Here is a 13,864-nt window from a genome sequence, read left to right as displayed (position 1 = left end):
CGCGCAGGCGCCATTGGCGCCGTTTCCCGCCGGCAGCCGGCGGGGCGGGGCGGCCCCTCACGGCAGGGCGCAGGTTGACGGAGGGGAGCGGCGGGGGCCTGGCAGCCGCCGGGCTGAGGGGAGAGGGCTGCGACACCTCTCCCCACCATCCGAACCCTGTCCGGTAAAGCCATTCCCGAGGGTTTCCACCCCAAGCCTGCTCGTGCCTGTAGAAGAATGTCACTGCATCACATGCCCCTTAACGGTAAGCTTGTTCCTCTACTCAGTCAGCAGAAATACTAGCAGAATGACCCTGTGGGGCGTCCTTTCAGGAAATAATCCGTACTTCAACAATATACATTTAGAAATTTGACTTTTGTATAAAAGAGGGACTTCCCCAACCCTCAATCAGGAAATACATTTTCTCTAGCAATTCTGAAAACTACATTACAAGGTACAGACTTAACTAGGCAAGTTAAATATTTCATATTTGTTCTAGAAAGCTTGAGCAGCACTACAAGTCACAATCTGAAAAAGAAAAAATAGACAACAACAACAAAAAACCCCACATCTTGCTCATGAACCCTGGTATTCCTGCACTGCACTCTCCCTGTATTTCAGTGTGCTGTCCACAGATAGTTTGTCCTGGAAGCTGTATTATATGATTTAAAAATACAAATATATTTTAAAATCTGTTTTAAATGTAAACTGTTACATCTAGTGCACTAGTGCTCCTATCATCAAATTTCAGAAGATGCTAGTGATGTGTACCATTTACATTAAAAAACCAACACCTTTGTCTTCAAGACTCTGAAGACTTTGGGTTTCAGAAACAAAGGCAGGCACCTGTATTTACAGAGTATCCATCCATGCTCACCTGGCAAATTGCAGCTAAGAAGTCAGATGTGAAAGGCTTGGCAAGGAAAGATAAAACTTTATTCCATAAACTAACCAGTTTATTAGAAGAAATGAAAGCAAACACCATTCCCTTAGCTTAACTGTTTTCTTAAACGGCTCCATCAGTTGTCTTTTCAAAAATCCTTTTAATAAAAAAAACCTCAGAAGAAAAAACTAGACCAAAAATAGGCTATATGCCAGAAGAAGGAAAAAACAGAACCAAACAACCAAACTTGACAGTAGCAAAGTGCAGAGTTCATTTTAGAGAGGTTAGTTATGCAAAGGTTAGTTGCTGCAACTGCCATTTGCTATGCTGCAATCTATATTCTACTTCAAAATAAACAGGTAGGCCAACTACTTTATTTTCTTTTTGCATAACCAGTTACCCAGATCTTTTAATTTCAGTAATATACTTTGAAGCGATATGGATGGAAATTGGGATATGGAAGAGCCTGATGAGAATCACATAAGCCTTGGTTTAAATTTAGGAACTCTGAAGACATGGCCTATAATGCCAAGAGCTTCCAATGGCAGAGCAATGCCCCCTTAGAGCAGAGTGCCAAGAACTGAAGTTGTTAATGCACTTCAAGGGTCATTGTGCAGATCTGCTACTCTCTCAAGGCACAGAAAGACACATCATATACTCTGTAACATGCTAGGTCTAAACAGCAACTTGGAAATGAAATAATACTTGATAGCTAGAAATTAGTTGTGTAGGAAATCACACCAAAGAGATCCTGGCTGAGGAAACACAGAAAAAGTGCTGCCAGACATGGTGGAAGCAATCAACAGCCATTCTTAGTAGCAATTTCCCCACAATATTCCTGTTGAAATCCACTTTGGTTCAACAATACATGGACTTCTTTTGTCCTTCTGGAGCTATGATGCCCAAAGGAATATGGTCAATAGGGATATGTGAAAGATCTCAAGAGTTACAAAGTAGCACCGACAAGAGAATTACTGATTTAGGGCTCCTCCTTTTCAGATTTTCAATCATAAAACTTAACTATTGGAGAAGTAATAGTAAATTCAAACCTTAAATTCCCTGTAAGAGATCCTTAACTGAACCTTATATCTGCTATATACCAGCAAATACCTTGCTAGGAATCTGGCTATGCCACAGCCTCAAATAGGTCTAAAATCAGTCTAATCTTGTAGAGTGAGGGTTACCAACCTCTCTGAGCAAGTTACACAACTTCCCCTCTTCTCCTTTGTCCTTCCCTTGTATCACTACCTCTTAGTCTTTCTCAAGGCAACACCACACTTGATTCTGCCTGCAGCCATATGGTCAGAAGGTAAGTCTAAAGTAGCTTGAGCCAGAAGTACCATCCTGGATCAAATCTCCTGATCATCGCTGCCTACTCTGCATACTGCAGAGCAGTCTCAGAGCTCATGAATGGTATTCCTTTCAAAAACAGATGAAACAGAAGATTCACTCTGAGAAAGCAGCTAATACATCCCAGCCATTAATGAGTATTCAGTCCAACAGGACAGACAAGAGCTAGTCTGGAGAAGAGTTCAAAAAACACATCTATAGTGCAGATGTTGAGTCTTTAGCACTGTCTCATGTGCTCTATAAACCTGCTATACTGGAATCTCCTACCTGCTGATGTAGATGAAGTGACAGAACCATGTTATTAGCACAGCAGCATTTATTAGCTTGAGCTCTGCTCCATGCTTACTGATTAAGAGCAGTTGTTAAAATACTGGCTGTGCTAGGGAAGTGAACAGCAATTTTTCTATCACCCTGCTGTTTAAACACTGTTCTTCAGCCAGATGTTGATATCTGGCTCAACCATCATCTCAGTGACATGGATAACTTCATGTCAGTTGAGCAAGGTTAGGCAGGATAACTTGATCTACCCTAATCTGTGGTTTAGAAAGGGTGCATAAAGTAAGTTCTTCAAATGAGGTCAAGCATAAGTGAAATAATGGCTATGATGCCAAACTCCACAGTATTTAGTGTTGACTGAAGATACATTACGAAAACATGGTTGTACACCTGTCCTATTTCAGCTGCAGACAGTGTTTCCAAAAACTTCCAAAGCACATTTGCTTTAGGAAACAAAAAGCTTATTTTTGAGATATGGGTACTTAATCTTTCCGGATAGCTAGGAGTATCTATAAAAACAGTAGAAAAATATCGTAATGGAAGCAGGTATCATGAGAACAATCAAGCAAATTCTACACTACAGTTTTGCTTCTAATCGATTCATTTACTCCATGTTTTTTGTATATACAGTGTGATTAATATGTAAGCATTGCCAGGCCATTACTGTTTCTCTCTGCACACATCACTGGTAGTGGCAAAGTGAGGTAACAGCCAACTAAAATAGAGTCTGGACACTCCTGGCTCCTTAGTCAACATCCTTTGTTTTCCCTCACAATTCTTTTAAATATACACTGACATAGCCTCAGTTTTGGCTTTATTGGTCCAGGCCGATTTCATTCTTTGGCCAAAGAGTAAGGCCTGTGATCAGGTGTCTCTGATTACAGTGAAGATGTGCTCTTGAATCTTCATTGTAAGGATGGCTTCCTAACAAACCGTCTCCCAAGTGTATTGTAGCAATAGCAATCTTACCAACTGCCTTCTCAGGGTGGACATATGGTGCTTTGTTTTTTCCCTCCTGTAAGAAAATAAGGGGGATGATCTGGATAAGACCAGTATTACTATGGCTCACAACTTAGTTTCCTCCATTGTTATCTGGATGGTAGAAAGACTAATATAGACTTAGCTTAGATAATGTCATTGGGAGATTACTGCCCGCAACTCACCCTCCTTCCCCTGAATCCTCATGCTGCATCACTGAGTGCTTATTTATGGTATTGTGTTGTTAAAACAGCAGCTCAAGCATACACACGATGAAATTCCACCTTGTGTCAGTGCCTCCACTTTGATCTACTGAAGTAGCATATTATTTCTGCAACTTTGACCAAGTGTGATGGACTGTAAAGCAATAGCTAAAGTCATGGTATATGTTGTGTACAACAGTCAACTTTTCTTCCACATTCTTGGCATTTGCCTCTGAAACCACATACAATATGATTAAAACAAGGATGCAAATGTATGAACAATCTTGCCTCAGTATATACAATCACATCTTGTTAGCTTCAGTATTAACTACTAGTCTAGACAGCTTCTTAAATACATACACAGGACAATTGGCTTTTTCCACCCTCTCCTCCACACATTTCACAGTCAGTGCATTATGTGCAGTAGAAGCATGGAAGCTGAGCTATGGCTGTCATTTGCTGAGATACTGCAAAAATGCATTGCTGACAGAAGTACATGCAACCCTGTTTCCCAAAGCAGGGGCTGCATGCACTTGGCACTGCTGAAATTCAGGCCATTTAGCTACCATGGGGCTACCTGCCCAGTTTTGCCTTAAATTAATCTGAGTAGTTAAGCAGCTCATCACCTACAGAATCCAAACAATAGTGAGTAAAGAAAATGAGTAGAGGCATAAGAGGAGACCAACGGCCTATGCAATTGCAGTTTAAGCACTGTACAGATTCCAATCTGTACTGCAATCTACCAATCACTGCTGGCACGGGTAGTAACCTTGCTAGTCCTGAACATCTCCATATAGCATAGAGGGTTTCATTTAATTTCCAGGGTACCTTAAAAAAAAGTTATGCGGTGGAATTCCAATTATTGTAGTCTGGTGCATGAGAATGCAATACATTCTCAGACCAAATCTGGTGCTGCAACATTTCCAGAGGTTCAGTCCATACTGTCATAATTTACTCAAAATAAATTCTATTCTTTTGTCAGCAAGTGGTTTTAGTTAAGCACAAGTGCACACTCAAGTAAACACCCTGTGAAAAAAATATTCAGCAGGCTGTGAAATAATGATCAGCTCTGCAGTTCCCAGTGGAGCATGAAAAACACTTTAAACATCCTTTAGTTTCCATAGAACAGCAGTTGCCTCTGCTACACAGGCTACAAACAGCTATAACCAGCAACCTGGAAAATGCAGTACCTAATCCAGAAATATCCACACAGGGAAATCAATTTACCTTTGAAGTCCATAAGATACAAGAAAAAGATACATACATGCAGAACATATTCATAGTTCATCTCAACTATAACCTTCTCAGATACAGCTGACAAAGTAATCTGCAAGAGGAAAAATGTTTATGGAAAGTTTCATAACAAAACAGACCATTTTTTAACTTACAGGCAACCAAATGTTGGATAAAAATAATTTTAAAACCATAATAATTTTTGTATTGCCTCTAAATTAAGTGTCATTTAGTGCAAAAAGACTGGAAAACAAACAAAAATTTGCAAAGTTTGCAAAATATGATGGCAATTTTATAATACATAAAAATGTTCAGATTAAACCAAGTAGGCCAAATAATTTGAGACAAACTTTACACAAAGAGACTTTTTTATCTCTAACACATAACCTATCAGAGAAAACCCAAATCATTGCATGTCTTACACAGTTAAAAGGGATTCACCATGACTGGTTTTAGTAATTGCTCTGCTGTTTGTTGATATTTAGGGAAGTATTTCTGCTAGCAAAGCAACAAAATTACAATATTTAAATTGAAGTTTGTAATGCTAATACAGCAATATTTGAAGGTATTTGGATTAGTTTAGCCAGTTGCTAATATTAGTATTATTTACAATTTTTTTGGTAAATTTAGAAACTGAATTTTTCATTTGTTGCAATTTCTTTATATTATCTGTTAACATAAATATGAAATATTTATGTAGTAGGAATTTGAGGCATCTGCCTGCATCTATGCTTGAAAGACCTACTGAATACATAAAAGTTCCACAGTCACTTCAGCATGTTTGCTTTGTCTATTTGATTCTTAATAATCCAGCTTCCGTAACACTCTTCAAACAAGCTGGGAAGTTATTAGTCACTTTAGACTCGGTTTAAATGAATATTTGTATTCAAATAACTGAATTTGGTAAAATTAAAAGAATAAAGTTATCACCAATAACATGCTAAGAGAAATCTCTCAAACTGCAATGCTTTCATAGGTTGTGTAAATTTAGAAAGAAGGTAGGAGAGACAGCTGTAATGACTAAATAAAGCAAGATTTATTTGTGCTGTAATGCATACGGAAAGAAAGAAACCGAAAGAGATTTTCTTCAGCTTGCCCTCTGCGACACAACAGGCTTTGACTGTTCTTGCCCTTTGAAAGAACAGCTGCATTAGAAGCCCTTCAAGAAGGGAACTGTTCAAGAATGGATGAGATGGATTCATGCCAAAGTGTTCTCTAATTATGCATCACCAGCACATCCCTCCACATGTGCAAAAATACAGTGACTTCACTTACACATGAAACAGATTGTTCATCTAGTCTTCAGTAATTAAATTCATTAGCAGCTAAATAAAGTTAAAAAATATAAAAATCTCCAATTTCTGTGCAACAGAGCATCAAGAATTGCAAGAAATAATGATACGTACTGCATGGGAACAGGTATAAATGTAGTAGTAAGATCAGGCTGTATTTTTTTTTTCATCTAAAATGAAGCTACAGATAGAGGTACATCACAGGCCCAGGCTCAGTCTACATCTTTTATTTTAGCAGTTCCCTTCAGACAGCTATCCTCATATCTGCAGAGTATTAATTTATGTTTATTTTCAACCCCTTATTAGAAGTACTGCATGTGTTTCTAACCAAGCCTTTGGGTTTTCTGTAAGGGCTTCTGTTGTGGCAGGATTTTCCTATTCAATCACTGAAAAGCAGAGATCTCTCTTTATAATGGGTGCCCTGTGTCTTCCATCTTGACGATTACATCAGGAGCAGGGCTTGCTGTAAACCACAACAGATTCTGTACACATCTGAATCCTGTAGGCTTTAATTTCACCCTTGTATTTCAATTCTTGTGGTAAGTTTGAGATAGCAGAAGCTTCCTTTACAGCAGTTTTGTTACATGGGAGAACTGTGACCCCCAGAGAACAGAAGCTAATTTATTTGATGCTTAAAAAGTAAACTAGAGAAGGCACTTAGGATTATCCATAAATCTCAAGTCTACATGAGAAAGTCAGATGGATAACCTGCTGAGCCTTTCCCATCCCTCTTACGAACCACAAGAAGTAAAGCAGAAGGTGCAAGCCATATGCTCTCTACATTAAGACCACAGTTTTGCAGACTGGGAGAGCTTTGCTCTGTAGATACTCTTAAAACTTCTTGACTTATTTATGAGGAGAAAAGAAGCATGGCTTGTGCATTTACATCACATACCTGCATGTTTCTAAGTAAGGCCTCAGGGCAAGTGCTTTCATTTCAGCCAGCACATAAAGAAAGCATATTCTTTTGTGGTTGTATTTCCCAAAGTCAATTTGTAAAATGGAGCTTCTTGAATTTAAAAGAATGGATTATGGTAGAAATAGTTTTAAGGTCTTCTTAAAATGAAAGGTATTTCATTATTTTAAAATAAAGGGCAACTAGGTATGAGCAGTCTTGTTCTGTGTAGCAGATTTTAAGCTGTGAGGACATCAAGCAAAGATAAAAATTAGGTACTGCTATGAATCAGCCAGCTCCATTATGCTGCTTCATAACTGGAGGTTAAAAAACCCCATAGCAGACCTGGTAAATTATGTTTTGCTACCTCAAGAATTAGAGCAGGGGAATCATGCCTAACCAGTCTGGTTTTCAACACACCCTGAAATATTCTGGATTCTTACAGGCAAACTGCATTTGAGCTTTGGGAATACCTGAAGACAACATACAGCATTAGAGAAACAAAACTGAAATTTAATTTCTTTCATGTTTCAGGAAGGACCTTCATAAGCCATACTTTTCTCTCTGCAATATTCCCTTTCACATTTACTTACATTCTTTTGCTATTTCTTCCCTTGTTCACTTCTCAGGAATCTTCTATTCCCTGGTCCTTTCCCTTCCATTTTATTGCAAGTGCTCTTTCAAAAATGCAGCAACTGATAAAAATACTCTCTCTTCACTGCCCTCTTTTCACAATGCTTTTTGAACCTAAGTAGGAGTCTCATATGAAGAATGATTCTAAGAGGACATGAAAAATTGTTGCATAACTGACAAGGATGAGCTTTACAGTTGACAGCCATATTTCAGTTACAGGTCTGGTCTATCGCCAAAGTTTGACTTTCCTAAATTAGTAGGTCAGTTCAAAAGTAAATCCCTTAATCGTAAAATCTGGAAGAGAGAAAAAAGCTGATTCACACCTGAAATTGTGTGAAGATCCAAGAAAAAAAATCCACTACAGGGCACTGAAAATAACTTCCAAAATTGTTTAACATATGTTATAATTTCTAATATTTTGAATTTCATATTAGGTCACTAAACTTAGAAATTTACCTCAGCTATGCTACGGATGGTATTTACTGATTTGACTGCATCCTGATCATAAATGAAGAAGAGTTATATGAATGACAGGTTTCTTACCGTTATACTAATGATAACCACTCCAGTATCTCATATACCGAGAATGAAGTATAGATGAATACTTACCAAATACATGAGTCCACTGACTTCAATTAATTTGGTCCATGAACATGAGCTACAACTTTGCCTAAAAAGCCAGCTGTGTTATTTCATTCTGCAAGCCTGCAAATAAAATTTGAACTTTAGTGGATGGGTTTTAGGAAGCCTAATGCTTACTACTTGATTCTGTCTAGTGCTGCATCACCATTGTAGGGATTGACTTTATGTTCTCATGCACTCTCAGAAAACACAGCTGTAGAGCACATACTAGCGAGAGAAAAGGCCAAAAAGATTTTGCTCTGCATAAATTTTTTGTACAGTGCCTAGTTTAGCTGCAGCTACACATAGTAAGTCAGAAGTATTATCTTATTTCCAAACCAAAAGAGAGCACTTCATAGGAATAACTGTAACCGGAAATACCTGGATCCAGAGAAGACAAAAAGGTTAACAGCATCAACAATGAAAAAAATACTTCCTCAGTATTGACCAAACAGGCAACATATCTAACACAGAATTTAAAGTTAGATTCTAGGTCTTAGCTGCTTCCACTTGTTCTCAATTATCTTACAGTAAATCCATGATTTCTGTACCTGTTTTGCACAGTAGTCTTCTATAAGAATCTCTTTTGTATATAGTACAGGAGCCAGTTCAGTGTTAACTACTAGAGCAGCAAACACCATTCTTCAGCGGCCTCTCCTGCCACTGGTATGCCTCGCAATCTCTAACTCCTACAGGTAGTTAGAATGGGAGTAAGAATCTAGCCAAGATTAAGGGACTTTGGTATCATGATTGATCCAAATTTCACAAAGTAAAATAGGCAAGCTGATGAGAAGGAAAACCATAGCAGAAGTTCTGTTGGAATAGATCTTGAAATTAAACAAAACCTTATGCCAATCAGATATGGTAAGAGGACAACTGCAATTTCCAACGTCTGTGGCCAAAGACCAGCTCTGGCTTGAGTATCATGCCATGTCTAGATGGATGAGAGGCGATACCATAAAAATAAAAAGAGCGATAAGGAAAGGCACTAAAACCAGTTACAGCTGTACTTATAAGATGGAGAACTTGCAGCTGCATTTGTTAATGTGAAAGAAAATGGGTCTGTTTATCAAATTCAAAACGCAAGCCTACTTACAGCAATAGAGGATAGCCAGAGGCTGTAGCAAGTGACAGATGTTGTTCTCAACTGTCCTTCAAGCAAGCATGCTGCATTTTCTTTAGTGAACAAATGCAATTTGGTTTTGTTCCCAGTATGAGATAAGGAGTTTGAGTTTCTTCTCTGGAAAATATTAACCCTAAATAAAATCTGCACTTACCCTTCTAACAGGCTACTAGAGCTCTAGAAATAAAAGGAAACATTGGAAGATTTTAGGAGGTGCTGAACATTTGTTTTGAAGTTTTATTACAAAAATATATTTGCAAACATACAAAATTTTGGATGAAAAAATGCTCATTCTTAAACATTTATGCAATAACTTAATAACTGCAAACATACATAGGTGCTATAAAATCCATACCATACCAAAAACGTTAATGATGCAGTATCTACATTTATTGACTTAGAATTATCTCATTCCGGTTTCCAGAAATCTTTTCTGAAGCCCCCCTTCCCCATGGTCTTCATATTGAAAGAACATGCAAATGGGTACAACTGGTGCATCCACAAAAGTGACAATACTCAGAAATTACTAAAAGCACATAATGTACATAAAAACCCCTAACTAACCATATGCCCTTACACTGAATAGATAAAAATAAATACACCACCAAATCAGAGATACTGTAATTTTTCCAACTTGAAGTGAAAGGAAGATATTGCATCTTAACATTTTCGTAACATTGCCAGACAAAACTGAGGTGATATATATTGCACACATTCCTCCTGTTAAGATATGCTGTACAAAGCAACCCAAATACCTGGCAAAAAGGTGGCTGATTTGTTTAGAATACTTTTAAAAACAAGAAGTCCCAAATTAAAGTTTGCTTTCAAAAATATTTCAGAAATTATATCAGTGACTATGTATGGCATAGTGGGTTTCAGAAATATACCAAAATGAAGCAATTAGAAATGCAAGCGAAAACGAGATACATCCAGCAGCGAGAGTTTAAATATTATATTGGTATTTATACACAGAATTAAACATTTTATATGAAATCAAGATGAATCACTTAAGTTTTTTGTTTAAACTTTATTCAGTCATTCTGCAAATCTCGTTTAATTTGGAAAGATATACTGCTTTTAAGTCAATAGCTGTTAGGCACCTTTCATATAAACTTTGCATTATTAAATAACAGTAGATGAAGTCTAACTACAAAACTGAAAAATTTATTTTCCTGAACAATTCAGCAGCTGTAGGTTTTAAAACTCTCTTGATTAGGTTTGAATTTGGGGTTTTGTTTGTTTGGTTGGTTTTTTTGTTTTGTTTTTTTCTTTTTTAAAGTGACTTAAAGCTAGCCACAAAACACATGCTTAGATAATACAATTAATTTGGAGAGTATAGACTAAACTAATAATCTTTTAATTCTCAGAACTAATAGGTAAAATCCCATTAAGCCAGTAGTTTTACAAAAAAAAAAAATTCACTTGAAAATGGTCACAACAATTTCCTGTGATGACCCATGGTAACTTGCTACACACTAGTTATCCTTACATGCGGATAACACAAATCAAGCACTTTGATAAGCTGGTAATTTTAGATTTATACAAAAAGCTAAAATAATCAGGGAAACAGAAGTTGTTAAATAACAGTCCACGTTTTAAAAAAAAGTTCAAATTTTACACTGTAGTTGAGCTTGTGTTTTACAATGCAACTTTTCATTAAAGAGCTTTATCTGTTAAACCCACTACTCTGGCACTTGTCATAAATCTCTGCAGTGTACTGGATGACACCTAGGTTGGTTACAGTGTCTGTTTGCTACACAGAGAGGTCAGAACAAACATGTGCAGGTGTTCAAAGATGAACAGGTTTGCTTGTTGTAAAAATGCCTGCCTAGTAACTATGATTTCAACTGTTTCTCTCCCAATTCATTTTGAAAGGTGGGAGAACAAAGTAAACCAATAATGTATTGTTACTAATACACTACAAAGCCAAAGTAAAGTAAGGATCTGCCAACTGCTTGTGGGGGTTCCTGGACAGCTGGAAAAAAGTTAAGGATACGGAGAGTAGAGTTAAACACTCATTACAGCACTGCTACTCTAAACAGTATTACTTTTGTCAACTGTATATGACTGAAAAACTCAAAATACAACTCCTTCCTAGCATTTCTATAGATCTTTGGATATGACTGTATTTAGCAAACAGTACAAATATGCAGTATCAGCTTCCAATATTTTTATCTTAGAAACTTTTATCAAATCTTTCTTTGAAGAAAACAGAAGCTGTTCATAAGAAGTGAGAAGTTACGCACTTCATCTTTGCTAAATCCAGATGAAAAGCAACTCTGTTTGGTTTAGATTACCCATTTTTGTTCAGAGGAACTGCTCATTGGTTTGTCCCTTTTAGTGAAACTTTTTCTAAAAAAGCCAACAAAACATATTAGTTAAGATCTTAGATCTAATTTGAGTCTCATTGTTTATGCACATACACAGTATTATAACTCTAGAATTTATGTAGGAAGCTCCTATCTTCCTTAACAAGGCTGAGTTTATATTGCTGAATTCAAATGCTACCGTTAAAGCCAATATATTTCTTGATGAATGTGCACGACACTAGCATCCTTCCCTGAATCTTGCACATTTTTCTAACAAAACACTATATATTTTAACCGGAAACACTGAACTCAAAGACTGAGAAGAGCTTTTCAGAAGGCAGGTAGTGCTAAACAAAATATATTTTCCACTAAAAAGCTATGAAAAAAACTAAAATAGATCAAATACATAAAAATGTAAATATTTGTTGTATCTAAAACATACCAATTTGTGAACAAGTCACAATTAAAGCTCAATTACTAGTTTCCAATGAAATGACCATGCACCTTGACTACATCAACATTAACTAATCCTTAGGATATATATACATACATATATGTTGTAAGGAGCCAAACAATTTTTTTCTTCATATTTCAATAGTGCTTGAGGGAAAAGAAAGAAGCAGTGCATCATAACTCACTACAGATTATCTTTTTACTCAATAAACCAAAACTTTTCTACTGGAAAAGCATCCTTTAAAACTACTATTGCTGAAGAAAGTTGGGACCTGAAGTCTTATTAATTACCTTTGCATGCCTTTAAGAAATAAATACAAGCCATGGGCAAACCAACGCAGCAGCATAAGAAACTATAATAAGAAATTTTCTGATTTCAAATGGGAAAGTATCCAGTTAAAGTCTTACATTAGTGAATTACTAAATCACATATACAAAGTGATAGCATTTTAATTAGATAAACTTCAGACTATGAAGTGTGCACTACCAATGTGGGGAGAGGCCAACAGAAGAAAAGCATGCATTTGTTGCCCATCTGCATAGTTTTCAACACTGCAGTTCCAACACAACTGAAGAATGACATGGTCCATCCTTAAGCTAAAAGGGAAACAAAGTATTTAAATTATATCCAACACTGCTGGACAGGAAGAGGGTCTTCCAGTGGTGGTCTCCTAACTATAAATTTAAAACAGGAAAAATTCAACATGCAACAGAACTACTCCGTTGCTTAAAAAAACCCATTACAATCACTGAGGATTTTGCATATTTCAATTTTTGCCGTTTTAGAGAAAATGGCCTTACTCACTTGGATACCTGTTTAATGTCAGTGATGTAGAAGCAAGTAAGATTAATGGACTATTTAAAAGATGAATTTGTGTGCATTAGCTAGATGCTGTCAACGTATTGAGCAAATCACATTTTTAAACCTTTTGTTAAAGATTCAGCTCCAAAGGCCTGGCTTCCAGATCCATTCTTTGCCCACACCTGCCAGTTTAATCACAAGGCATTTTGCTCTCCTTTTCCTCAGTCCTTCAAACTGGAATTAGGTTCCCACAACTGAATTTTGTTCTGTTGTGGTGTAGTGTACTGTACTATGTAATTGCTGGTTTAAATAGTATTGAGTCTGTAACCCTTGAACAGTGAATACAGCTAGGAATGACAGCCAGAGCAAACATTTGCACATTCACTTGATGCTAATGAGAGCTCAAATGCAACTTAAGTCCCCTCCCCAATAAAAACAAAGGTTTGCTGGTGATGATCACAGTGAAAACCTAGATCACTTCTGAGAACATTACTTTCATAAGTATTTAAGGAATAGTCTTTCCTAACAGGTTCAAATTCAAGACATTGAAAACTAAATATTCTTTTACAAAAATATTAGTTTTATAGATGAGGCATAATTGTTTTTAAAATTGATATATTTTAAGTAGATTTAGCTTCAATTATAGCTTAATGTTGTCTGTATTCTTGGTTAGGACTTGCAAGTAGACTTCATGAATAGTACTGAGAAAACGTGAATCGTTCTGCAGGAAAAAAACAAACAACACATTAGAAACATTAGCAAAAGATGCAAAACCCCTTTAATTTAATGCCATTGAAGCTGTGCATAAGGATTCCTTATAGTGCTAGCTATCTG

At 36.7% G+C, this 13,864-nt stretch overlaps 1 protein-coding gene and 1 long non-coding RNA gene across 2 annotated transcripts in view; one reads left to right on the top strand and one right to left on the bottom strand.

Annotated features, from left to right (window-relative positions):
- Positions 1-54: 54 nt before the first annotated feature.
- The window catches only part of LOC141928291 (uncharacterized), a 43,066-nt gene continuing 29,256 nt past the window's right edge, over positions 55-13,864 (top strand). Inside the window, exon 1 of the long non-coding RNA XR_012624716.1 lies at positions 55-244. This is a non-coding gene — a long non-coding RNA (uncharacterized LOC141928291). The remainder of the gene's footprint in view (positions 245-13,864) is intronic.
- The window catches only part of DCP1A (decapping mRNA 1A), a 38,676-nt gene continuing 34,482 nt past the window's right edge, over positions 9,671-13,864 (bottom strand). Inside the window, exon 10 of the mRNA XM_074836267.1 lies at positions 9,671-13,751. Within this exon, the coding sequence (XP_074692368.1) occupies positions 13,671-13,751 (81 nt within the window). The 3' untranslated portion in view covers positions 9,671-13,670. The remainder of the gene's footprint in view (positions 13,752-13,864) is intronic.

Source organism: Strix aluco, chromosome 11, assembly GCF_031877795.1.
Source record: "Strix aluco isolate bStrAlu1 chromosome 11, bStrAlu1.hap1, whole genome shotgun sequence".
Taxonomy (NCBI): Eukaryota; Metazoa; Chordata; class Aves; order Strigiformes; family Strigidae; genus Strix; species Strix aluco.
Note: the sequence above shows the minus strand (reverse complement) of the source record. Positions and strands in the feature narration are given on the sequence as shown.